The sequence below is a fragment of the Dendropsophus ebraccatus genome, chromosome 9, assembly GCF_027789765.1.
Source record: "Dendropsophus ebraccatus isolate aDenEbr1 chromosome 9, aDenEbr1.pat, whole genome shotgun sequence".
Taxonomy (NCBI): domain Eukaryota; kingdom Metazoa; phylum Chordata; class Amphibia; order Anura; family Hylidae; genus Dendropsophus; species Dendropsophus ebraccatus.
In genome coordinates, this window is record NC_091462.1 from 60,482,659 (window position 1) to 60,510,547 (window position 27,889).

The 27,889-nt window shown below is 45.9% G+C and overlaps 1 protein-coding gene across 3 annotated transcripts in view; it reads left to right on the forward strand.

The window, feature by feature from the left end:
- Positions 1-27,889, forward strand: part of PIKFYVE (phosphoinositide kinase, FYVE-type zinc finger containing) — a 151,725-nt gene that overhangs the window by 118,852 nt on the left and 4,984 nt on the right. For all 3 annotated transcript variants that reach the window (XM_069983502.1, XM_069983504.1, XM_069983503.1), the window contains 4 exons: positions 3,484-3,587; positions 9,932-10,060; positions 10,143-10,404; positions 27,046-27,120. In XM_069983502.1, coding sequence (XP_069839603.1) covers positions 3,484-3,587; positions 9,932-10,060; positions 10,143-10,404; positions 27,046-27,120 — 570 coding nt within the window. The remainder of the gene's footprint in view (positions 1-3,483; positions 3,588-9,931; positions 10,061-10,142; positions 10,405-27,045; positions 27,121-27,889) is intronic.

Genomic DNA, 27,889 nt, shown 5'->3' on the forward strand with positions numbered 1-27,889 from the left:
AGTATATACCCCTGCTCTGATATATGCACCCATAGTATATGCCCCCTGCTCTGATGTATGCCCCTATAGTATATACTTCTGCTCTGATATATGCCCCTACAGTATATGCCCCCTGCTCTGATATATGCCCCTATAGTATATACCCCTGCTCTGATATATGCCTCCATAGTATATACCTCCTGCTCTGATATATGCCCCTATAGTATATATCCCTGCTCTGATATATGCCCCTATAGTATATATCCCTGCTCTGATGTGCCAATACAAAACAAAGCCTCATACTCACCTGATCTGGGCAGATGACAAGTCTTCTCTCCTCTGGCTCTTCTCTGTTCCTTCAGCCTGAAAGCCACTGTGGCAGATCCTCCAGCATGCTTCAAGATGTTACATCCCTGCTGGAGAGATCAGGTTTCCTTGCTGAGGTCCCACGCTGTCCTCTCCTCAGTGAGGGGGAGGGGCGAGGGGGGAGTGAGGACCTCGGCAGGAGACATCTACCCGGAAGCTTGACAGGAAGAATCCATTCAAAGACTCACCAGGGGGAGTCTAAGCCTGCAAGGAGGGAGATGTTTACACAGGATTAACCCTACACCTCCCTCCCTTCCTGGACAGCATGCAGTGTGGCCAGTGCTGTGTCCAGGTAGGGTTTCCACCTGCTTTTTGCGCATGGGACTGGCTCCCAGACACCACTTCCAGGTTTGGGCTGGTGGAGGCCCCCTAGTGGTGAAGGACCCTGGGCATGTGCCCCTGGTGCCCTCCCTTTAATCCGGCCCTGTATATACCCCTGCTGTAATGTCCTCCATAGTATATACTCCCCTGCTGTAATGTCCTCCCATAGTATATACCCCTGCTGTAATGTCTTTTATAGTATATATACCCCCTGCTGTAATATCCCCCATAGTATATATATACCCCTGTTGTAATGTCCCCCATAGTATATACCCCTGCTCTGATGTGCCCCATAGTATATACCCCTGCTGTAATGTCCCCATACATAGTATATACCCCTGCTGTAATGTCCCCCATAGTATCTATTCCCCTGCTGTAATGTCCCCCATAGTATATACCCCTGCTGTAATGTCCCCCATAGTATATACCCCTGCTGTAATGTCCTCCATAGTATATATTCCCCTGCTGTAATGTCCCCCATAGTATATACCTCTGCTGTAATGTCCTCCATAGTATATATTCCCCTGCTGTAATGTCCCCCATAGTATATACACCTGCTGTAATGTCCTCCATAGTATATACACCTGCTGTAATGTCCTCCATAGTATATACACCTGCTGTAATGTCCTCCATAGCATATGCCCTTGCTCTGATGTGCCCCAACACAAAACAACACCTCCTACTCACCTGATCTGGGCAGGGGATGGCTCTTCCCTCTTCTGGCTCTTCCCTCTTCTGGCTCTTCCCTCTTCTGGCTCTTCCCTCTTCTGGCTCTTCCCTCTTCTGGCTCTTCCCTCTTCTGGCTCTTCCCTCTTCTGGCTCTTCCCTCTCCTGGCTCTGTACTGTATCTTCAGCCTGGCAGCCGCTGTGACAGATCCTCCAGCAGGCTCCATGAGGTCACCTCCTGCTGCTGCTGGAGAGATCAGGTTTCACTGCTTAGGTCCCACGCTGTCCTCTCCTCAGTGAGGCGGGGGGAGGGGGAGTGAGGTCATCGGCAGGAGACAGACATCCTGACAGGAAGAATCCACTCAGGGCCTGCCAGGGGGGAGTCTGAGTTTGCCGGGCAGAAGATATTTACACAAGATTAACCCTACACCTCCCTAATTCCCTGGACAGCATGTAGTTTATCCAGTGCTGTGTTCAGGTACTGTTTTCACTCCCCAGGTACGGTTTTCACTCACTTCCGGGTTCCTGCTGGTGGAGGCCCGTGGGCAGGTGCCCCTGTTGCCCCCTCTTTAATCCGGCCCTGGGCACAGCCATAAACAGTTTTTATAACTTGCGCAAAAGCCTTCTCTAGAAAAAGTTAAAGTTTGACGATCATTCAGTCTGTCAAAATTGAACGTTGAGTGATTTGCATGAAATGCCAGAGAACTTGTACATTAGGAGAGACCTATATGTCATAATGTCTCAGTGTGCCAAACAGTATGTAGGTAGTGCTAGGAGCACCCTGAAAAAAAAAAAAAAAATTATCAGACGCACTTCCTCTTTAAAGGTATGTTCACACTGAGCAAATCAGCCAGAATTACCGCCATGCTCAGTGTGTCATTGCCCGTCTATGAGAGAGCGTGCGCTCCTCCGCAGCAGCCGCTCTCCGCTCACAGAAGTGAGCTTTGAGCGGAGAGCAGCGTCTCATTCACTCACAGCGGGATACTAAGGGCGGAGGAGAGATCCGACGCGGAATTCCGCCGTATTTGCTCAGTGTGAACATACCCTAAGAGGGTGTTCACACGTACAGAATCTGCAGCAGATTTAGTGGCACAGATCCAGAGTAGATTAATGGTGCAGATTTGAATGACTGAACACAGCATCAAATCTGCAGTGGATCCTGTACGTGTGAACGCACCCTAAGAAACCGTTGCAGATCCAATTGAAACAAACAAAAGACTTTACTGTCCTTTTCTTTACATGAAAGTAGAACAGTAAACCTTACAATTACCTTAGGGGTACAATAAGCGTGCTGGTTACAGTAGGCTCTAGGTAGTGCAGTTACATAATCTGCGCGACTTCCATTGACTGAAATTTTATTCACAGGGCAACACAACTTCCATTCATTCCTGGTGATATGCCTTAAAGGGGTTATCCAGCGCTACAAAAACATGGCCACTTTGCTCCAAGGACAGCCACTCTCTTGTCTCCAGTTTGGGTGGGGTTTTGTAATTCAGTTCCATTGAAGTGAATGGAGCTTAATTGCAAACCACACCTGAACTGAAGACAACAGTCGTGTTGTCTCTGGAAGTCAGTGGCCATGTTTTTGTGGCGCTGGATAATCCCTTTAAGTCTTCCAGATGTGTTTACAACTTTAATGCACTAAGAGGGAGATTTATTAAACATATTGTAAAGTAAAACTGGCTCAGTTCCCCCTAACAACCAATCAGATTCCACCTTTCATTTTCCAAAGTGTCTGTGAGGAATGAAAGGTGGAATCTGATTGGTTGCTAGGGGCAACTGAGACAGTTTTACTTTAAACCATGATTGATAAATCTTCCCCTATATCTGTTAGTTTGGAGAGAAGTGAGAGCATGATCCAGTCCTTTAAATATGCTAAAAGATTAAATAAGGTTTAGGAGGGAAGTGTCTAATCTAAACATAAAAACACAGGTGCACTATCTGAACTTGGCTGAGGGAAGATCAGACATATCATATCTTATAAGTGTCAGCATCCTGTACCTATATTACTGTGGCAGTCATTTCTCTGTGGTGTCAGAAAGTGCAGCCATATTGGATGTCACTGTTAATGTATCTGCCTAGAATCATTCTCTGAACATTTTTCTTATAACTTGTATAATATAATTATATTGCTCCTCTTTTTCCCCACAGATGACCGGTTTATTTTGAAACAGATGCCTCGTCTAGAAGTTCAATCGTTTCTTGACTTTGCTCCACACTACTTCACCTACATTACTAATGCTGTGCAAATGAAGGTAAAACCAGCTAAGTTTTGTTAAAATGATATAACTAGAAATCCTTAAAGGGGTAGTGCGGTGCTACACATTTATTCACTAAATAACACACATTACAAAGTTATACAACTTTGTAATGTGTGTTATGTAAGTGAATGGCCCCCTTCCACGTGTTCCCCCCCACCCCCTGAAGTGTGGTGCATTATACTCACCGAATTACTGTCTTAGGACAATGATGTAATCTTCAGGAGGCCGGCCGGACCACTCCGGACCCCCTCCGGCGCGTCATCAACTGCTCAGCCGCGATTGGCTGAGCATAGATGTCGCATACATGTTAATTTTTATTATGATTTAAGTGACATGTCAATTACTTATCTGTTTTGCAGCACGTGAGCAGCCAAGATTAGTTAAAGAGGATGTGCCACCAGGTACGTACTCTTTAACCTGACACAGGGATAAAACAGCGCCGTCACGGGGAAGCCGAGCCGCAGTCCGTTTTTCGAACCGCGGCCCGGTTCCCCTGTACGGCGCCGTTCTTTCCACGGTTACCTGCTGGTGCTCAAGCACCTCTATGACGCGGCTCCTATGATTCTAACGGAGCTGCGTCATAGAGGGAAGGGAATTCCCTCCCACTGGGGGCGGGGACGGTCTACCTCCAGTGCTTGAGCACCGGCCGGTAACCGTGGAAAGAACGGCGCCGTACAGGGGAACCGGGCCGCGGTTTAAAAAATGGACCACGACACCGGCTTCCCTGTGACGGCACCTTTCTATCCCTGTTAAAGAGGGACGTACCTTCAGGTTAAAGAGGACCTGGTGGTACATCCTCTTTAACCCCTTAAGGTCAAAGCCAATTTTCGTTTTTGCACTTTTGCTTTTTCCACTTTATGTTTAAAATGCCATAGCGCTTGCATTTTTTCACCTAGAGACGTATATGAGCGCTTATTTTTTGCTAAACCAATTGTACTTTGCAATGACAGGCATTATTTTTCCATAACATATGCTGCGAAACTGGAAAAAAATCATTTTGCGCTGTCAAATTGAAAAAAAAAAGGAATTTTTTTGATTTCGGGGAGTTTTGCATTTACGCCGTTCGCCCTATGGTGAAACTGACTGCTTAAGCATGTTCCTCAAGTTGTTACGATTACAACGATATGTAAAACTTTTATATTATCTGATGGCTTGTAAAAAATTCAAACCATTGTTAACAGATATATGTTCCTTAAAATCGCTCTATTCCCAGGCTTACAACGCTTTTATCCTTTGGTCTATGGGGCTGTGTGAGGTGGCATTTTTTGCGCCATGATGTGTTCTTTCTATCGGTACCATGATTGTGCATATACGACTTTCTGATCACTTTTTATAAAAAATTTTCTGGATTTGATGCGACCAAAAATGCGCAATTTTGCACTTTGGAATTTTTTTGCGCTTGCGCCGTTTACCGTGCGAGATCAGGATTGTGATTAATTAATAGTTTGGGCAATTACGCGTGCGGCGATACTAAATATGTTTATTTATTTGTTTATTTATTTATGTTTATAAAATGGGAAAAGGGGGGTGATTTGGACTTTTAGTAGGGGAGGGGATTTTTTTTTTATAAAAAATTTTTTTACTTTTATTTTTACTTTAACTAGAAGTCCCCCTGGGGGACTTGTATATAAACAGCACTGATCTCTCATAGAGATCAATGCTGTGTATATACACAGCAAAGATCCATCAGATCGGTCATAGATTGCTATGGCCTGCTGCAGGCCATAGCAATCTATTGCCGAGTCGGGATCAGCGTCATTCCGACGCTGAGTCCCGGCACGGGCAGAAGAACGGATCTGTCAGGTTTGATAGCTGCACTTAGAGGCTTAATTAGCCGGCGCGGCAACGGGACCCGCGCCGGCTAATAGAGGCACTGCCCGGCTGTACATGTCAGCCAGGATCAGCGCCGTTCAGAGCGCTCTGAACACCGCCCGCGGTACCATGACGTATCAGATACGTCATGGGTCGCTAAGGGGTTAAGCAACTTGTTATTTAGACTAGCCACTTTTTACCCAGACTAACATCTTAATATTTGAGTCAGCAACTTGTTGTTCAGACTCTAGGGTCCTATTACACAAAACAATTATCGGCTGTACATGATCGATTACTGATAATCGTTTTGTGTAATAGCTATTGTTGAAAGGCAACGATCAGCTGACAAGCACAATGTCTGCTGATCATTGTCTTTCAGCATGTTCTAAATACACAATGACAATAGAGACTGTCTTCTGGCTGTCACTCCATGTAACAAGAGCAGTGGCAGCAGGCCACCGTTTTTTTCTATAGGCCACCCTTTTCTTTAGGTTGTTCGGGCAGCCCCTCCTGTAGCCCCCACGGCCCCCCCGCTCGATGTCTTTGCATGTAATAGCACAGACAGTGAGTGGGGAACGAAGAGCAAGCGAGCGCTGACCTTGATGGATCCAAACCAGCATGGCTTTACTGAGGGCCGATCATGTCAGACTAATCTCATTGATTTCTTTGATTAGGCCACAAAAGTACTGGATGAAGGTGGTGCTGTGGATATCGCCTATCTGGACTTCAGCAAAGCTTTTGATACAGTTCCCCATAAAGAGCTGATAGAGAAGTTGGAGAAAATTGGACTAAATCCCTGGATAGTTCAGTGGATTTGTGGTTGGCTGAAGGATAGATATCAGACGGTTGTTGTTAATGGTGTATATTCTGAGCAGAGACTGGTTACAAGTGGTGTGCCACAAGGGTCTGTTCTGGGTCCTATTCTTTTTAATATGTTTGTAAGTGACATAGGAGAAGGGTTGGTAGGTAAAGTTTGTCTGTTTGCTGACGACACAAAAGTGTGCAATAGGGTGGATATTCCTGGAGGTGTCAGTAATATGGAAAATGATTTAGCTTTGCTAGATAAGTGGTCCAAACAGTGGAAATTGAAGTTCAACGTTTCCAAATGTAAAATAATGCACTTGGGGAGGAGGAATCCTCCTATCCGAGTATCACATCGGCAGTACTGTGTTGGAAAAGACTTCAGAAGAGAAGGATTTAGGGGTAATGATTTCTGACAGCCTTAAAATGAGTCACCAGTGCAACCAGGCGGTGGGGAAAGCAAATCGTATGCTGGGGTGTATAGCTAGAGGTATAACCAGTAGGAAGAGGGAGATTGTGATCCCGCTGTATAGAGCTCTGGTGAGGCCACATCTGGAATACTGTGTCCAGTTCTGGAGACCTCACCTAAAAAAGGACATTGATAAAATAGAACGGGTCCAAAGACGGGCTACAAAAATGGTGGAGGGTATGAGGCATAAACCATATCAGGAAAGACTTAAAGATTTGAATCTGTATAGTCTGGAGGAAAGACGGGAAAGGGGGGGACATGATTGAAACCTTTAAGTATGTTAAGGGACTAAATAAGGTTCAAGAGGGGAGTGTTTTTAGTAAAAAACTGAGCTCAAGAACAAGAGGACACAGTGAGAGGTTAGTTGGGGGAAAGATCAGAAGCAATGTAAGAAAATATTATTTTACTGAAAGAGTAGTAGATACCTGGAACAAACTTCCAGCAGAGGTGGTTGGTAAATCTACAATAACAGAATTTAAACACATCTGGGATAGACATATATCTATCCTAAGATAATAAGAAAGAAAATACTAAAAGGGCAGACTAGATGGACCCAGTGGTCTTTTTCTGCCGACAATCTTGTATGTTTCTATGACAGGTGGGCACTTCCTTGCTCCTTAACCCATAGCTGCACCAGGACGTTATTGAACGTCCTCGTGCCGCTATGGGAGTTCAGAGGGGGGTCGCGCGGCGACCACCCTCTGAACTGCCGCGATCCCGGGTGCCGCGTGTAGCCCGGGCTCGCGGCTATTAGCGGGCACGGTCCGATCGCCGTGCCCGCTAATTAAGTACTTAGAAGCAGCTGTCAAAGTTGACAGCTGCTTCTAAATACTTGCTTTTATTCATACCTGGTGGTCTAGTGGGGGGATCGCCCCCCTGCGGCGCGATTGCGGGGGGGCGATCCCTGCATCCATCCCGGGCCGGGGTCTGCTCCGTAATGGCGCTGATCCCGGCTCGGCATTCTATTGCTTTTGGCTGCAGCAGCCAAAAGTAATAGAACACCGATCTCATGGATTCATGCAGTATAACTATACTGCATGGATCTCTATGAGAGATCAGAGTGCATATACTAGAAGTCCCCCAGGGGGGCTTCTAGTATATGTGTAAAGTAAAAGAAAAATGTATTTTTAATAACACAAAATCCCCTCCCCTAATAAAAGTCTGAATCACCCCCCTTTCCCCATTTTATAAATAAAAATAAATTAATTAATTAATAAACAAACATGTTTGCTATCGCCGCGTGCGTAATCGCCCGAACTATTAATTAATCACATTCCTGATCTCACACGGTAAACGGCGTCAGCGCAAAAAAAATCCCAAAGTGCAAAATTGCGCAATTTCTGTCGCATCAAATCCAGAATAATTGTAATAAAAAGCGATCAAAAAGTCATATATGCGCAATCAAGGTACCGATAGAAAGATCACATCATGGCGCAAAAAATGACACCTCACACAGACCCATAGACCAAAGGATAAAAGCGCTATAAGCCTGGGAATGGAGCCATTTTAAGTGACGTATATTTGTTAACAACGGTTTGAATTTTTTACAGGCCATCAGATACAATATAAGTTATACATGTTACATATCGTTTTAATCGTAACAACTTGAGGAACATATATAACAAGTCAGTTTTACCCCAGGGTGAATGGCGTAAAAACACATTTCCCCCAAATAAAAGAAATGCGTTTTTTTTTTCAATTTCACCACACTTTGAATTTTTTTCTGGTTTCCCGGCACATTTTAGGCAAAAATTACATCTGCCATAGCAAAGTACAATTAGTTGCGCAAAAAATAAGGGCTCACTTGGGTCTCTAGGTGGAAAAATGCAGGCGCTATGGCCTTATATACACGAGGAGGGAAAAACGAAAACGCAAAAATGAAAACTGGCTGTGTCCCCTAAGGGTTAATATCAGCCATGTATTAGGGCCCTAATACGCCATACCAGCAGTATCCTTGAAGCCATTGGCCTCAATTGTTCCCTCCAAGGTATCTCAACAACTTCTACAAACAACTCTACTGTACACATTCTCTGGTTACCTATTTCCATCCATCAACGTACTGTGTAATACTTCTTTGTCTATGCTTTTTTTTTCCTGCTGTAGATTAACCACGAATACCCTTAGAATTTCCCCTCCCAGCCCTCACACTGTGGTTTTCAGTTTGTTCTTTGACAAGCTGACCAAGCTCGGGTAACCGTTTCATAGGTACCATTGTGGTTCTGAAGTCAGATCTCTGAAGACGTACTCTATATTTTTCTCCATCTTTTCTTGGAAATGCTATATTTTTACGTTAATAAGCTCTATGGATTTGTTATGAACTGGTCCACAAAGTCCAAAGCAAATTTATAGAAGCAATGAAGGCTAAATAAATGGATCTTCCACTTTCCCTTATAAAACTAGGTTGCATGGTTAATGTGCACCCAATCCAGTTTTAACGTATTGATGGGACACTTTGAGAGACTGTTATTTCTCTAGCGGTTTACCAGAGAAAATTTATGGAGAACAGACTGTACAGTCCTTCACGCTATGTAGCACAGTGTTCTAAGAACCTCCATGGTTTGAGCAGTATCTGTCAAATATAACTAGGCATCAGCATATAATTGACACTGGTTTCATCTACAGGTGCTGCCTAATAATGGCCATTTACCCTCAATTTAGAATCCATTCACCTTGAAGTGACATTATAGAGCAGGGATGGGGAACCTTCAGCCCTCCGGCTGTTGCAAAACTATCTATCTATCTATCAATCTATCTATCAATCAAAACTATGTCAGTTTGTTTGGAACATGATCCTATATAATATGTAGGCATATATTATTCTGAAGTGTAATACTTAAACTTTAGGGTTAAGGGAGTGTCTGGTTTCAGCAGAGGTGATGGATAAAATACAGTATTAAAGGACAGATTTTTAAAACAAAAAACATAAAGCATATGTTCTTATTAATTTAGTGGAAGCTGTAAAGACATTGAAGGTTTGTTTTACTGCGCAGGAAGGCACAGGGACCCCTGCCCATTCTTAAACAGCAGAAACTATAACTGACTTTATTAATTTTCACTTTCAGACACATTAGTTATGACTCCTTTTTGCTTACAATGTATCTGGGGGTCTCTAGCTTAGCGGTGCATGTTCTTGTCCTGCAGAGTGTGCCAAAAATGTCTATTGCTGCTGCACGGTCTTATACATCTTGTTAACATTGATGTTATTTCTCTTCTGTCTGTGATCAGTACTGATCCCTTTTGTGTATTGTGCCCGCAGAGACCAACGGCATTGGCTAAAATACTAGGAGTTTACAGAATCGGGTACAAAAATTCGCAGAACAACACTGAGAAGAAGCTGGATCTTTTGGTCATGGAAAATCTGTTTTATGGCCGAAAGATGGCGCAGGTAAAAAGTAGAATGTGACAAAAGAAATAGTGAATAAAGCAGGACTGATTATTTACTCATTGATTTGTTCTGATCACAATAGGTTTTTGATCTGAAAGGATCGCTGAGAAATCGGAATGTGAAAACAGACATAGGGAAAGAAAATTGTGATCTTGTCCTGCTGGATGAAAACTTGTTAAAGATGGTTCGGGACAACCCTTTGTATATCCGATCTCACTGTAAATCTGTCCTGCGTGCCTCAATACACAGTGACTCCCACTTCCTCTCCAGTCATCTTATCATTGACTATTCCCTCTTAGTAGGGCGCGATGACACTACAGATGAGCTTGTTGTAGGAATTATTGGTGAGTTGGTTCTTACTTTGTATGTCTTTACTGTTGTCTGTTCTTGACTGTACCGTTTTCAGCAGAATGTCTACAACCCTGGGCAAATACTGAGATTTGGTTATCTTCACCTTTTCCTGCCTATTAATCACAATGCTCTCAGTGCTTACAAACTATATCATGCTGGATACTTTTTATACCCAACAAGGACAGTAGTTAGGTCTTTAGAAAACAGACTGCAGCAAGTGAAGACCTAGTAGGCAAAGAAAAACAAAAATGTATCTGCAACTAAGGACCCTAAGGGTGCCTTCACACAGGACGACTCACAGTGGAAATCTCGCTGCGAGTTTTGCACCGAGATCAGCTACAAGGTAGGGTCCTGGCAGTCACAGACTGCTGCGAGTATGTAATTCACCCGCCCCCATTTTTGTTTTTTTCTTTCAGACCACTGTGAGTATGTAGTCACAGGGACCTACCAGGATTTCCACTGCGAGTCGTCCTGTGTGAAGGCACCCTAAATAAGATTTTAGGGAGTGGTAAATAACCTGCACTAGAAATTCAGGGAGAAAGTAGTTACAAAAGAATATTTTCCCTACATAATTCTTGGCAGCTTTCTCTTTAATGTTGATAGTAGCACTGTACTATTTTGGCCTGCCAGCAAAGTGCTGGAGGAAGTGTATATCTCAATCAGGCTGCTAAGCTGGGGGAGATGGTGAAATTCCATGGCTAGTAGGGTTGCTCGGTGAAGCTATTAAGCCGTAAATTTCATAGAAGACCTGTACCCGCCTGCCTCTGCCTGCCCCATTTCATAGACAGCCACTTAGTTTTCCTCCTTCATCCTGTTGAATGCCACCGGGGCTTTTACCGTGCTGGGAAAATGCATGTGCTTGCGGCCAAAGCAACCCCATGCAGATTTGGACTACTTTTTGCTGAAGTATTTTGCTATAAATTATATGATCATAGTCAGGTGCACCCGTAGTTGCCAGACCCCCTGACCACTTTCTAAACGATTGGGCATAGTGTTTAAATCGTGCTGCCTGATGATAGGGAGAACTGTTCACCTGTTTACTCCACTAGAAAGTATTATTTTAACTCAGGATCACAGGTATTTAATATGAGCCAGCCCTCTACCCCAAGATCAACAAGGAAGGAGCTACTCAAGGTCATTAGAGCCATAGCCCCTTTGTTGTACCACCAGAGAAGTGTAAATTAGGTTGAGAAAATCTTTTTCTGTTAATGAAATCTGGGTGCACCGTATAGTTTGGTTAATTGTATAATCCATATCCAAAATACTAATATAAATATTAGTTGTTTTTGCATTTAGATATAGGTTGACCCCTATGCTTATATTAAAGGGGCTGTCTGGGATAACTTGATAATTAGACATCCTGCTGGGAGTGGAGCAGGACAGGTTAGTATAAATCACTGTCATGTCCCCCGCAGCCTAATTATCCCGGACAACCCCTTTAATATTATGCTTTTTTTTTTTTTTTTTTAAAGGCAAATGATGAGGCAGTCTTTTTTAATTTTGTCAAGAACTTTAGCCATTAGTGCAGCCCAGTGTGATTGTGTTCTGTTTGGTGAGGTTTCTAAAGTTTAAGAATATTCTGGATTAAAAAAAAAAAGTTTTATACCATAATTTTTTTCTAACCTTTTCATGAAATTTGTGGTAAATAAAGATGGGCAATCTTGGCAGTATGCAGTGAGTTTAATTATACAGCTTTATTCAGAACAAATATGGTTTGCGTTCATGCTCTGATGAAAAACCTGTATGGCTTACGATATTCCACTTTACATTAATAATGAGTACGAGCTCAGTATAGCTGACTGGAATCCCAAGTGGCTGTTGTGATGAGAATTGTCCAATAAAGCCAGATGCCAGGCCTGAGCTCACAAGCAGCACAAGCCTATCTCTCACGTGGGAAGCATTAGCGCTCCTGCAAGCTCCACTGACAAGTTTGTTTTGAGCTTTGTTAACCCCTTCACGTCAGCCATCTGTATATATACGTGTATATACGTTCCTATTGCACATGCCCCGTGCAGTAGGAATGTACATATACGTTCCTGCTTTGACGGGGGTTTGTGATGAGAACGGGATCGCTGCAGGGACAGCGATCCCGCTCTCATCTGAGTGAGGCACCGGAGATAATGAGAATCAGCTGCGATCCCGCAGCTGACCCCCATTAACCCCTTAGTGACCGCCGAAACGGCGATCACTAATGGGCCGGTGCCGCCACTATATTTCATCTCCCCCCACCGTGAATCCACGGTGGGGGAAGATGAAATAGTTAAAATCAGACCCCAGACCAGCCCCCCTAGTGCCCCGGTATCTAACCCCCCCTCCCCGCGGCGGCCATCAGATCCAAGATGGCCGCCGCGATCACTGTGAACAGACTAATGTCTGTTCACAGTGATCTCTTTGTAAAAATTAATGAAAACCCCATGCTCTCCACCACCGGAGGTAGCGGAGAGCATGGGGCAGTCATCGGGGACCCCCCCTGTGGGGTCCCGGTACAAGCGATCAGCGGTATATACTATATAACGATGATCGCTTGTGCCATGTGCCGCCGGAACATTTTATCCCCTGTCACCATGAATGATTGGTGACAGGGGATAAAAAGTGATGTCCCCCCCACCCCCCCCAGTCGCCCCCCCACCCCCCCAGTCGCCCCCCCACCCCCCCCAGTCGCCCCCCACCCCCACAGTCACCCCCGTCCCCCAGTCACCCTCCCCTACCCCATATACTCACCTGATCCTGGAGCTCCTTCCTCCTCGGTGTCCTGGCTGGTTATGAAGTGCGCATGCGCTCCACAACCAGCCAGCTCTGAAAATTTAAAGTGACAGAGACCAATTTGGTCTCTGTCACTAAACTATGATTACTGTGATAGAAAATATCACAGTAATCATAGTAATACAGTGAAAAAGAATGTGAAAAGTACAAAAAGTGACAAACATACAAAAAAATAAAACACACACTTTCTATTAGGGTACAAACCCACTTGACGTATTTGCTGCGTGAATCAGTCTTAAAAATAAGCAGGCAAAACGCAGGTTGGCTTTATACAATTGTTCTGCGTTAAAATACGCAATTGCGTATTTTTGAAGCATAAGGGTACAAACCCACACACCGTATACACAGCAGATACGCAACAAATACGCAGCAAATACGCAGCAGATTTGTTGGTACAGATTTGATGCTGTGTTCAGTTATTTAGATATAATCTGCTGCGTTTTTGCTGCGTATTTGCTGCGTGTTTGCTGCGTAAACACGCTGCTTATACGGTGTGTGGGTTTATACCCTGAAGCTTGTTGTTAGCAAAGCATCAGTTGTTAACAACCTGTGCGAAAAAGTCATGTAGCTTCACGCTTCAAAAATACGCAACTGCGTATTTTAACACAGAACTATTGTATAAAGCCAACCTGCGTTTTGCCTGCTTATTTTTAAGACTGATTCACGCAGCAAATACGTCAAGTGGGTTTGTACCCTTATAGTAATAATTGCAGTTTACTCCCAAATTACCCCTAACCCCCCCAGATTACCCGTATCTACCGCAGCTAGCCCGTAACCACCCCAGGTTGTCCGTAATCACGTCAGATTGCACGTAACCCCCCAGATTACCTGTAACCACCGCACGTTGACCGCAACCACCGCACGTTGCCCGTAACCACCGCACGTAAACCACCAGATTGTCCGTAATCACCCCAGATTGCCTGTAACCACCCCAAATTACATGTACCCACCCCAGATTACCTATAAGCACTTCAGTCTATCCGTAACAATTCTAGATTGTCTGTAACCCCTTCAGGTTGCCCGTAACCACCGAAGGTTGCGCATAACCACCCCAGGTTGCCCGTAATCATGACAGATTACATGTAACCCCCCAGATTGCACGCAACCACCGCAGGTCGCGTCTGACCACCGCACGTTGCATCTGACCACCGCACGTCGCCTCTGACCACCGCACGTCGCCTCTGACCACCGCACGTCGCCTCTGACCACCGCACGTCGCCTCTGACCACCGCACCTCGCCTATGACCACCGCACGTCACCTCTGACCACCGCACGTCGCCTCTGACCACCGCACGTCGCCTCTGACCACCGCACGTCGCCTCTGACCACCGCACGTCGCCTCTGACCACCGCACGTCGCCTCTGACCACCGCACGTCGCCTCTGACCACCGCACGTCGCCTCTGACCACCGCACGTCGCCTCTGACCACCGCACGTCGCCACTGACCACCGCACGTCGCCACTGACCACCGCACGTCGCCACTGACCACCGCACGTCGCCACTGACCACCGCACGACGCCACTGACCACCGCACGTCGCCACTGACCACCGCACGTCGCCACTGACCACCGCACGTCGCCACTGACCACCGCACGTCGCCACTGACCACCGCACGTCGCCACTGACCACCGCACGCCGCCACTGACCACCGCACGCCGCCACTGACCACCGCACGTCGCCTCTAATCACCCCAAATTGCCAGTGACCCCCTCCAGATTGCCCGCAACCACGCCAGATTACAGGTACCCACTTCAGATTACCTATTAGCACTTCAGTTTATCCGTAACCACAGCAGGTTGCCTGTAACCACCCCAGATTGTCTGTAACCACCCCAGATTGTCTGTAACCACCCCAGACTGTCTGTAACCACCCCACGTTGCCCGTAACCACAGCAGGTTGCCCGTGACCTCCCCATGTTGACGGTATCCACCCCAGATTACCCGTAACCACCCCAGATTACCCGTAACCACCCCAGATTGCCCGTAACCACCTCAGACTGCCCGTAACCACCACAGACTGCCCGTAACCACCTCCAAATTACCCGTAACCACCCTACATTACCTGTAATCTAATTTTTTTAATTTTATTTTAGTAACTGCGCTATTCCAATAACTATTACTAGCTACTGTTTTGCTCCAGCAAATTGGCACTCCTTCCCTTCTGAGCCCTGCTGTGTGCCCATACAGTATATGTGGGGTATCGTTGTACTCGGGAGAACCTGCGTTACAGATTTTGGGGTACGTTTTCTCTCATGTTCCTTGTGAAATTTAGAAATTTCAAACTAAACCAACATATTATTGGAAAAATTTTTCATTTTTACTGGCCAATTTTGAATACTTTCCTCTAATACCTGTGGGGCCAAAATGCTCATCCTACCCCAAGATGAATTCTTTGAGGGGTGTACTTTCCAAAATGGGGAGACTTTTTGGGGGGGTCTATTCTGTAGACATTACAGGGGCGCTGCAAATGCACCTGGCGCTCAGAAACTTCTTCAGAAAAATCTGCACGGAAAATGCTAATTGGCGCTCCATTCCTTCTGAGCCCTCCTGTGTGCCCATATAGTGGTTTATACCCACATATGCGGTACCGTTCTACTCAGGAGAACCTGCTTTACAGATTTTGGGGTGAATTTTCTCTCCTGTTCCTTGTGAAATTGAGAAATTTCAAACTAAAGGAACAAATTATTGGAAAAATTCGAGTTTTTCATTTTTACTGTCTACTTTTGAATACTTTCCTCTTTTTTTTTTTTTTTTTTTTTTAACAATTGTAATTTTTATTATTTTTCCAAAAAAGAAAGACATAAAATTGTACAAACTGGGTGAAGCACATGTAAAGGCAGCAGAACATTGTCATAATGCATAACATAAATGTTAATGGGATAACTTAGCCCCTAAGCAGGAGCAGGTAGGAAGTCCAAAATGATAAACCGTAATAGAACAGCAGCTACCAGGTCCCGGTCAGGGTTCAGAAAAAACAATGTCTGCGTGGGTAGGGTCCGTAGACCGTACTGAGCCAGTAACAAAAACAACACAGAACAATACACAGACGTAGGACGAGAAGGGAGCAGGGAATAATGGGGGGGGGGGGGGGGGGAAGGGGGAGGGGGGGGAAGGGGGAGGGGGGGAAGACAAGGACAGGGGAAAACGAAGACGGGAACAGACGGACAAGGACGCGAATCTAGGATGAACCAGAGGCAGGTGCCGCCGGGGCGGAATACAAGTCCCAAGGAGCCCAAATAGATTCAAAGGCCTCCAGCCGGTTGTTCAGGGATGCCGTAAGGCGCTCGAGGGAGCGTAGCTCCCTGACTCGAGCCTTAAAATGCGAAATGGAAGGTGAGGACGATTGCTTCCAGCATTTGGCGATTAGGGACTTGGCCGCGGTCAAGAGGACCAAAAGCAATTTAGCTTGTTTTTTCTTGATAGTTTTAGGGAAAAGGTTGAGGAGGCAAAGGCCTGGGTCCCTATGTATGTTAACACTGAGGATAGCTGATGATATCTCGCACACCTCCCTCCAGAAGGGTCGGATAAGCTCACATTCCCAGAACATATGGAACTGGGAGCCTAATACTCTAGCACATCTCCAACATAGCGGGGATATAGAGGCATTGAACTTATGCAGTACCTCCGGCGTGCGGTACCAGAACATCAGGACTTTATAATGGGATTCCTTGTAGGTAGTGCATATGGAGGAGGTGGCAGCTCTGTCCCATATAGTGGCCCAGCACTCTGGAGGCAGAGTCCTCCCTAATAGCGTTTCCCATTTAGTCATATAGGCGTGCTGCACCTGGGTTCCCTCCGCTGGGGAGCCAAGGATGCGATAAATGTCAGAGATAAGGCCCGAGGTTGAGGTCCCCATTCTGACTAGTTGCTCGAAAGCCGAAGGTTTAGAAACTGTGAGGGCTCCCAGACGCGCCATCATAAAATGTCGGAGCTGGAGGTACATAAAGTGCGCCGAGGGAGGGAGAGCATATTTGTCAGTCAATTTATCATATGGAAGGAGTGCACGAGATATGGGATCAACGATGTCGGCAAACTGAAAGAGTGTCTTCGATCCCCAGAGTTTGACAGTATGGGACTGAAGACCAGGAGGGAAATTTGGAAAGAGCAAGAAAGAGTTCAGGGGGGAGGCAGAGGAGGTGAGCCCAAACCTGGCAGAACATGAGGACCATATGTGGAGGGTAAAACGGATAGGTCCCAGGAGCGAGAGATGTGAGAAACTAGGCGGTGAAGAGTGCCACAGGAAAGAGTTAGCATGAAAGGGAGCTAGCCATATTTTCTCAATTTCCGCCCATTTCTTGTATGCCAAATATTTGGACCATGCCGTGATTTGGCGTAGGTGTGCCGCCCAATAATAGTGGAGAAAGTTAGGGACCCCCAGCCCTCCTCGAGATCTGCTACTCATCATAACCGAGTTGGGGATTCGGTGCCCCTTGGACACCCAGATAAACTTGAACACTGCTCTTTGGACACTACGCAGCTCTGAAAGGGGGATACGGACCGGGAGCGTCTCAAAGTAGTATAGAAGTTTAGGTAAAATGGTCATTTTTACTGCCGCCACACGGCCTAGGAGCGAAATATAGTGGGGGGACCATTTAGTCAGGAGGTTCCGTATATCTCGGAAGAGGGCTGGGTAGTTAGCTGAGTATAGGGACGGATAGGAGGGAGTAAGGCGGATACCTAAATATTTAATGGAGGTAGAGGTCCATTTAAATTTGAAATTTGAGCTAAGCTGGGCAATCAAGGGGGCCGTCAGATTTAGGGGCATAGCTTCAGATTTAGAGGTATTGACTTTGTACCCCGATAGACGACCATACGTACCCAAGAGGGAATGTAGGTTCGGAAGGGAAATGAGCGGGTCTGACAGGGTGAGGAGGACATCGTCTGCGAATAACATGATTTTAAACTCCTTACCTCTGACCGACACACCTCTGATGTCCGGGCAGTTTCGAATCGCCGCCGCCAGGGGTTCAATGCAAAGAACAAAAAGTAGGGGTGACAGAGGACAACCCTGGCGGGTGCCATTCGAAAGGGAAAAGGTCTCAGACAACATATGAGGAAATTTAAGTGCCGCTGTGGGATTGGAGTATAAGGTCCTGACCGCTGTTAGGAAAGGCCCAGAGAAGCCATAACATTGCAATGCCTCAAACATAAAAGGCCACCCAAGGCGGTCAAAGGCCTTTTCAGCATCTAGGCTCAGCACAAGGGCACTCTCATCTCGTTGATTAACAACATCAATGAGGTCAATAGCCCTCCTCGTATTGTCCCCACCCTGTCTCCCCGGCACAAACCCCACCTGGTCTGCATTAACTAGGGAAGGGAGCCAATACCCCAATCGAGTAGCCAGCAATTTAGTGAATATTTTAAAGTCTGAGTTTAGGAGGGCAATCGGCCGGTAATTGGAGCAATCCAGGGGGTCCTTGCCAGGTTTGGGGATAAGAGTGATGAAAGAGTGAGACATGGAAGTAGGGATAGGAGATCCCTGGAGAAAGGAGTTATAGAGAGAAAGTAGTTTAGGGGACAGTTCAGAAGAAAAGGTTTTGTAGTAGAGGTAGGAAAAGCCATCCGGCCCAGGCGCCCGCCCCGATGGAAGGGCCTTAAGAACCTCTGCAAGTTCCTCCACGGTAATCGGTGCATTCAATTCCTCGAGCGCACTAGCGGTCAAAGAAGGCAGATTACACTCGCTAAGGAAATCAGAAAGGCATCGGGTTCGGGCCTCCGGGTCCGATGGTAAGGTTGAGGGGAGGGAGTAAAGTTTAGAATAGAATTGGTGGAGAATAGAGGAGATGTCCTTAGGGTGATAGTGTAGGGTCCCCGTTGCATCCCTGAGAGCCTGCGGAGACTGTGCGGCAGCCCGGTCGTTGAGCATCCTTGCCAGGAGGATATGAGCCTTATTGCCCTTTTCATAGAAGCGTTGCTTAGAGTAGAGAAGAAGCTTCTCCACCTTTTGCAGCGAAAGGTCTTTGAGTTTTTCACGAGCCGCCACAAGCCTCCGCAGGACACCCAGGGAGGGGCGACGGGCCAGACGCTGTTCTAGGGAAGCTATGGCAGATTTAGCATTCTGAATGGCTATCATGGAGTCTTTTTTCTGGCGGGATCCTAATGCTATGCAATGACCCCGGACAACTGCTTTGTGGGCCTCCCATAGAACCCCTTCAGAGGCAACAGACCCCTCGTTTTCCGAGAAGTAATTAGAGATACCAGTCTTGATAGAGTCTCTGGTAATCTGATTTTTCAAAAGGGTGTCATTCATACGCCAGTGACAGTGTCGCGTAGGGGAGAGAATGGCCTTGAGGTGAACTATCACGGGGCCATGATCAGACCAGGAAATGGGGTCAATAGTCGCACTCTGAAGCAGTCGAACGGTAGGAATGTTGCCAAAGAGGTAGTCTATGCGAGAGTGGAGTTTGTGGGGATGGGAGAAGAAGGTATACCCCCGCTCCGTAGGGTGGTCAAGCCGCCAGAGGTCATAAAGCTTATGAGCACGTATGAGCTTGCGGAATTCTGCTGATAGTCTAGCCTGTTCCGTAGAGGAAGGCCGGCCGTCCACTGAGTGCCTATCCATTATCTCAGAGAACAGCATATTGAAATCCCCTCCAAGGATCCGTGGAGCCGGAGGGTATTTCGCCAATCTATTGAGGACCCTACGGAGGAAGGGTATCTGGGAGCGGTTAGGGGCATAAACATTGCAGAAAATAAATTGGCGGCCTTGTAGGGTGCCGTCTACAATAACATATCTCCCCCCTGGATCAGAATATGAGGAGGAAATCTGTATGGGGCACCTGTGAGAGAATAGGATAGCTACTCCCGCCGTCTTATTGCCTCTAGAGGCCGAAGCAACAGTGGGATAAGAATGGCGGGCGAACCTAAAAGATGCCTCCTGATTGAAGTGCGTCTCCTGAAGGAAGGCAACATCTGCATGCAGGTTGCGAAGTTCCCTCAGGAGAAGGCGTCTTTTGGTGTTAGAATTTAGGCCCTTGACATTGAGAGATATGCACTTAGCCATTGGGAAGGGATAAGAGGGCACTAACGAGGATGAGGGTACTCACTCCGTCCCAATGGGTGGAAGGGATCAGTCTCCAGAGCAGCATCGGCCAACGTGGACTCCTAGAGGGTAAAGGAGAAAAAAGGGGGGGGGGGGCAAACAAGAGGGAGAACACATGGACACACAAACACAACAAAAAACAGAAAAAAGGAACCAGGAAAAGGAAGGGCACATGGCCCAAAAAACAAGCCTAAGTGGCCTGCAACGAGGCAGGAAAAAATGCCAAAACAGCACCATGGCTGTCAACTGGCAGCCCCACGGGGGAAGAGGGCGCCACCTGAGGGGAACAAAGAACATGGGAACACTCCGGAGAGGAGGGCCTAAGAAGACCACACAGCTACATATAGCAAATGAGTAACGGAAAGAAGGGACCCAGAATATCAGCAACAATGTAGATCACTATAACATATCTTGGAGGGGGGGGGGGGAGGGGGCCCCTCCCTCAGCCAGTAGGACCAGGGGGGGAGCGGGAACTCTCAGATCTGGGACGTCGCCTCTTCTGGCTAGCCGAGTGCCAGATGGATGGTGGGGGAGGGGGTGGGGGAGCCACCGTCCAGTCAGAGATTTTGGGGACTGGAAGATCCAAGGCGTCACAAAATGCAGGCAAATCAGCCAGACTTCGGAGAACAGCAGAGCGTCCATCCCGTCTTGCAGTAAGGCCAAACGGAAAATTCCATCTGTAGGAAGCATCATGGTCCTTGAGGGTAGTCAGCAGAGGCCGCAGGAGCCGTCGCTTTTGGAGGGTAATCCAGGAGAGATCCGGGAAAAGCTGTATTTGGGCACCGTAGAAGTCCAGTTCTCGAAGGGAACGGGCCTTGGCCATGATGCTTTCCTTCAAGGTATAGTCATGCAAGCAGCAGATGACATCTCTGGGTGGACCGGAAGAGTTCCTGGGTCGAAGGGCCCGGTGAGCTCTATCAAATTTAATTTTGTGGGTAGATGGCTCGCCCAGAAGCATATTGAAGAGGCCTTCCAGGGTAGATTCTAGGTCATTGTCCTGTGTCGCCTCTGGGAGACCCCTGACCCTGATGTTATTGCGCCTGCCTCTGTTGTCGAGATCCTCAATGTGGCGCTGCATATCATCCAAGGCAGAAGCTTGTGAGGAAGCAGTGGAGTGCAGGCTAGAAATGTATGCCCGAGTAGAGTCATGATCATCCTCCAAGGTTTCAACCCTTAGTGCAATATGTTGGATGTCCTTCCGGACTGCAGCGATTTCAACCCTGAACGCATCTTTCACTTCAGTGATAAGGGTTAGGAGGTCACTCTTTGTAGGCAATTGTGAAAGCATATCCCGAACGCCCTGGGGGGATGCAGGCCCCAGTAGGGAAGCTTCAGAGTCCGAGTCAGAGTGCCGTCCCCCAGGATTACGTGGGACCTCAGATCGGGCAACAGATTGAGAGGTTCTGGGCAGGGTGGCATCTTGGTTGTTACTGCCAGCCTTAGTTTTGTCTTTTTTTGGCTGTTTTGAGGTCGCCATCATGTATGCTGAAATGCGCTGCTGGCCCTTTAAGAGCCCGTGAGATTTGGCTGTCGGGTCACTGAGAGGTGATGGAGGATGATGGGGGTCTAGGGCACTGGAATGGAGAGTGTTAGAGGTGGGATGAGGCAGGGACAACGTCTGGCTGCTGGCAGGCCGCAGGGAAGGGGTTAACTCACCCACGAGGCCGGAGGCGCGCTCCAGAAAACAAGATGGCGCCGCGGCCTCCTCAGGCTGCACAGAGGGATCTGCAGGGAAGCTCGGTTCCAGGGTCCGGACAGACTGTGCCCGCGGCTGCGATTCAGCGGAGAGGCCGGCGGGCGGGAGCGGATCTACAGACCCCCGGCACACAGGTGATTCTCGGGCCTCCGGAGCGGCGGGAAAAGATGGCCGCGGTCGCGGCGTGGTAGCAGCGGCGCCCCGTGTGAGGTACGGGGACGCCGACGGAGCCCCGGAATCCGGTCCCGCTGGAGGCGGCCGTTGTCTGGGGGTCCCCCTCTTGCCCCTCCACATATGCTGGGGGTGCTGGGTCGGGTAAGGCAGGTCTGGGTCCCTGTAATGCAGCTGTGTGGCTGAGGAGCTCCCTCACTCCGCGTCCATTCTCCTCAGCGGCTCGCCACGCCCCCCGAATACTTTCCTCTTATACCGGTGTGGTCAAAATGCTCACCACACCCCAAAATGAATTCTTTGAGGGGTGCACTTTCCAAAATGGGGTGACTTATGGCGAGATTTTACTCCGCTGGCACTACAGGGGCTCTGCAAACGCACCTGGCACTCAGAAACTTCTGCAGCAAAATCTGCATTGAAAAAGCTAATTTGCGCTCCTTCCCTTCTGAGCCCGGCTGTGTGCCCATACAGTGGTTTATACCGACATATGAGGTACCTTTTTACTCAGGAGAACCTGTGTTACAAATTTTGGGGTACTTTTTTTTCTCTTGTTCCTCGTGAAATCGAGAAATTTTAAACTAAAGGAAAATATTATTGGATAAATTCGAGTTTTTCATTTTTACTGTCTACTTTTGAATACTTTCCTCTAATACCTGTGGGGTCAAAATGCTCACCACACCCCAAAATGAATTATTTGAGGGGTGTACTTTCCAAAATGGGGTGACTATGGGCGAGATTTTACTCCGCTGGCACTACAGGGGTACTGCAAACGCACCTGGCGCTCAGAAACTTCTTCAGCAAAATCTGCATTGAAAAAGCTAATTGGCGCTCCTTCCCTTCTGAGCCCGGCTGTGCCCATACAGTGGTTTATGCCCACATATGAGGTACCTTTTTACTCAGGAGAACCTGTGTTACAGATTTTGGGGTGAATTTTCTCTCCTGTTCCTCATGAAATGGTGAAAATTCAAACTAAAGGAACAGGAACATATTATTGGAAAAATTCGAGTTTTTCATTTTTACTGTCTAATTTTGAATACTTTCCTCTAACACCTGTGGGGTCAAAATGCTCATCCTACCCCAAGATGAATTCTTTGAGGTGAGGTGTACTTTCCAAAATGGGGTGACTTATGGGGGGTTTTCTCTCTGCTGACACTACAGGGGCACTGCAAATGCACCTGGCGTTCGGAAACTTCTTCAGCAAAATCTGCAATGGAAAAGCTAGATGGCGCTCCCTTCCTTCTGAGCCCCGCTGTGTGCCCATACAGTGGTTTACGCCCACATATGGGGTACCGTAGTACTCAAGAGAACCTGCGTTACAAATTTTGGGGTGCGTTTTCTCTCATGTTCCTTTTGAAAATGAGAAACTTTAATCTAAACGTATATATTATTGGAAAATTGTAATTATTCATTTTTTTACGGCCTAATGGTGAATACTTTCCTCCAGCCCCTGTAGGGTTAAAATGCTCATTATACCCCTAGATTAATTCTTTAAGGTGTCTAGTTTCCAAAATGGGGTCACTTATGGGGGTTTCCAGTATACAAGCCTTCTAAATCAACTTAAGAAAAGAACTGGTCCCTAAAAAAAATCAGTTTTGGAAACTTTTACGAAAATGTGGTAATTTGCTGATAAATTTCTAAGCCCCGTAACACCCTAAAAAAGTAAAATATGTTTATGAAATGAAGCCAGAATAAAGAGGACATATCGGTAATGTGACTTAGTAACTAATTTATGTGATACGACTTTCTTTTTTAGAAGCAGAGAATTTCAAAGTTCATAAAATGCTAATTTTTTCAATTTTTCATGATATTTTGATGTTTTTCACAAAAAACACACAAAGTAGTGACCAAATTTTGCCACTAATATAAAGTGCCATATGTGACGAAAAAACAATCTCAGAATCGCTAGCATACGTTAAAGCATCACTGAGCTATAAGAGCATAAAGTGAGACAGGTCAGATTTTGAAAAATGAGCCTGGTCTTTTAGGTGCAAATAGGCTTGGTCTTGAAGGGGTTAATGACCTTGAAAATAAGAGTTTACCTTGGGAAAATTGTTTGCACGCTTTGCAAATGCTCAACATAAAATATATTGCTAAACTCTTAACATCTTAGCTGACTGTTAGCTGACGGCATTCTGTATGTTATCTCCTATCCTTCCTTTCCTTTCCTTTCCATTCCATTTCATTATGCTCTTTATTAGTGAGAATTTTAGTGTCTTCTAGTTTCTATTGCTTATAAAGAGAGAGTTCTGTAACCTTGCAAAGTCTCTTACATAGAAAGAAGTGATGCATTGTTATTGTCTAGCTCATCGTACCTGGTATCAAGGTATATAATAGTGAGCTGTGTAGTAAGTGTTCTCCACTGAATATGAGTGCGCCTACATTAAATGCTTAGAGAGAGGTTGTTTTATTCTATTCCATACAGGGAAACTATTCTAATAAAATAACTTCAAGCGACTCTGTACCCACAATCTGACCCCCCAAACCACTTGTACCCTCGGATAGCTGCTTTTAATCCAAGATCTGTCCTGCGGTCCGTTTGGCAGGTGATGCAGTTATTGTCATAAAAAAGTAATTTTAAAATTGAAGCCCCATGCCAAATGGGAGTATCTGTGCCCTAACTTTGCACCACCCCCTCTGTCCCTCCTCCCCACCCTCTTCATCAATAGGAATGCCACTGGAACATTTCCTTTTATTTGAACATTGCACAGGTGTCTTAATGATCCAGCCCATGTGCTGTGGTAACACAGGTGATGAATAGGAGACAATCTGCCTGGAGCATTCCTAATGATGAGGAGGGCGGGGAGGAGAGACGGAGGGGTGGTACAAAGATAGGGCACAGATACACCTGTAGGGCACAAAGCTGCAATTTTAAAAGTAACTTCTTATGACAATAACTGCATCACCTGCCAAATGGACCACAGGACAGATTTTGGATTAAAAGCAGCTATCCGAAGGTACAAGCGGTTTGGGGGGTCAGATTGTGGGTACAGAGTCGCTTTAAAGTGACACTGTCACCCCCTTTTTGCATTCTGACTCCTCTTACACAGTTGTAAAGAGTAAATTTACCAGTTTTCATACCTTACTTTATATCATACGTCATGGTGCTTGTTCAAGTAAAAAGTGATCTTTTATCATCTGCAGATTGTGCTAAGTGGGTGGGGCTTCACGGCAACTGCACCACTTAGCCCCACCCACTGCTCCACCATAGGCCTGCCCATCCGCAACGTCATTGGCCCCCTCGACTCCCATTGGTAGGGGCTGACCTAGAGGAGGTGGGGCCTAGACCTTTAGACCAGCTTGTTCCAATGGTCAAAGAGGGGGCAGGGCCTATGTGCCAATGACGGCACATAGGGGGCGGGGCCTACTGTGGGCAGGGCTAAGTGGCGCAGTTTCTATGAAGCCCCGCCCACTTAGCACTATCTGCAGATGATAAAAGATCACTTTTTACTTGAACAAGCACCATGCCGTATAATGTAAAGTAAGGTATGAAAACTGCTAAATTTGCCCTTTACATCTATGAAAAGAAGTCAGAATGCAAAAAGGGGGTGACAGTGTCACTTTAAGTTTTTTGTTGTTGTTTTTAAGCTTGCTTTGTGCTGTGGAGATTACAATGAGAACTTACACATCTTACAAAGCTAAACACATAACACCATAGATAATAGATGTTGAAGCTGCTCGGATTCCCCTCACTGCACATTGTGTCATTTGCACATGTCACAGAGCATGACCACAATACTTCCCCCAGATGTCCAGGTTCCTGCTGTAAGACAAGCCTCTGCTTACCTGCTGTTAACTAAAGTGAATATTTAAAGCGTTTTCCCATCTTAGAAAATCTTGAGATCTCGTTCAGGCCCCCTCTTTAACTGAGCAGTTGTAAAAGATTTACCACTGAATGATAACTGCATCTCACAAACAGACCCTAGTTTAACACAGACCTGCCTGCATAAAGATGGGTGTAAATAAGCACATGGCTACATATAGGATAGTCACTAGGATTGCAGAGAGAGAATTTTTCCATTATGATCAAGTACCCCCAAATCCATATGATTAAAGCCGTATTACACAGAGCCATCTACGGGAGCAAGCGAGTGGCCACTTGTCAGGTCATTACTTACTTGCAATGTTTAGATCGTCTGGGGAGCCCATAAGAGATAGTGGGGGTCTGCTGCTGCCGCTCCTATTACACAGAGCGATGGCATCCACGTAGTTTTTTTTTTCAACATGTTGAAAGACAATGAAAGATAATGATGAGCTGATCGTTGCCTTTTACTACACAAAGCAGTTATTGGCTGTAATGGCCGATAATCAGTCAAATACAGCTAATAATTGCTTTGTGTAATAGGACCTTAACAGCCACTAAATCAAGTGGACATGCCCTTGCCATGCTGGGAAATTTCCCTTGGACACTTGGGTCTCGTGTGCATGTTAACAAAAAGGCTTCTCACTTGCCAGTGGTGAGGTCTATTGCAATAAAAAAAAGAAAGGTGCAGTATGTCTGGAATCCCGATAACCAGCCCTGTCTACCGATGGGCTTATTTATACCCCTGTTTTCCTACCAGCAGATCCTCTTTAATAATGGGCTATGAATACATAAGATAGAAATCAGAAAATTAGCTTAAATTAATAAAATGAATAATTTAAATAAGGTGCACTAGCATCAGGACAATGGAGCGGAACAGAAGGTAGATATTTAGGTGGCGTCTGTAGAAATGGCCTTCTTTGTATTAAGGTCCTGTGTTTTTTTTTTGCCTCTTTGTGCCTGAAGCCACTGTTCCGTTCAGCATGACAGGTCATATTTCAAGAAAACCCTCCTGATATTAGCGGATCTGTCAGAATATAACTGTTCAGTTTGTTTCAGCATTAACTCCTTTACCTCTATACAAAGCATTCAGAATACCTGTGGTTTTTTTTTTAAATTTTATTATTTTTTTCACAATTCTTTCCTTTTCTAACTGTTTGCTAACAGATTACATCCGAACATTTACATGGGACAAAAAGCTTGAAATGGTGGTGAAATCTACTGGTATTTTGGGAGGCCAAGGTAAGTTGCAGATATCTGTAGATTATATGTGTAGATGAAGCATTTTCTTTTAAGTATTTCTTATAAAAAAAATATATAGTAGAAGTTGTTCATAACAGGTAGAAAGAAAGCCCTCTATACAATCCTTCCTTTTTCACTTGCCAGCCATTCCTTCATCAGGGCGAAAAAATATCACTCTTCATGTTGCTGGCAAGTAGACGTGGCGGCAAATATAGAGATGTTGGCAGATTCCCCCTGAGAGTCTGAATTTTTTTATGCTCTATGTTTACTAATAAAATGCCCTACGGCCCTATTGGACTGCTGAGATGCCACTATTTTCACTTCTTGACATTTGGGCAGAAGACACGATTCCCTTTAAAATACTGAACATATGTTTTCCTATATCTTTACTTGTTTTAAAGTTTAATCTAAATTATTTGCTTGTATCTGGGAAACATGGCATTGTCAAAATCTTGCACTGAATGGCAGCTGTAAGTAAATAATTCATTAGCATAGCACAAGCTGTATGTGTAAGCATGCTTTTAGTTCTGTATATGCTTATAAGCAATAAAACCGTATGCAGAGGATAGAGTTATGTAAACACTCCATTAAAGGTGGATTAGCCACTACACTTAAAGGAGAAGTCCGGCCAAAATTAATTTTTGATATGTTGTTACTTATGAAAAGTTATACAAATTTCTAATGTACATTAATTATGGGAAATGCACATATAGAGCTATTTCCCTTAATTTAGTAGATCAGGAAGTGTTAGCAATATCTCTGAAGAAGT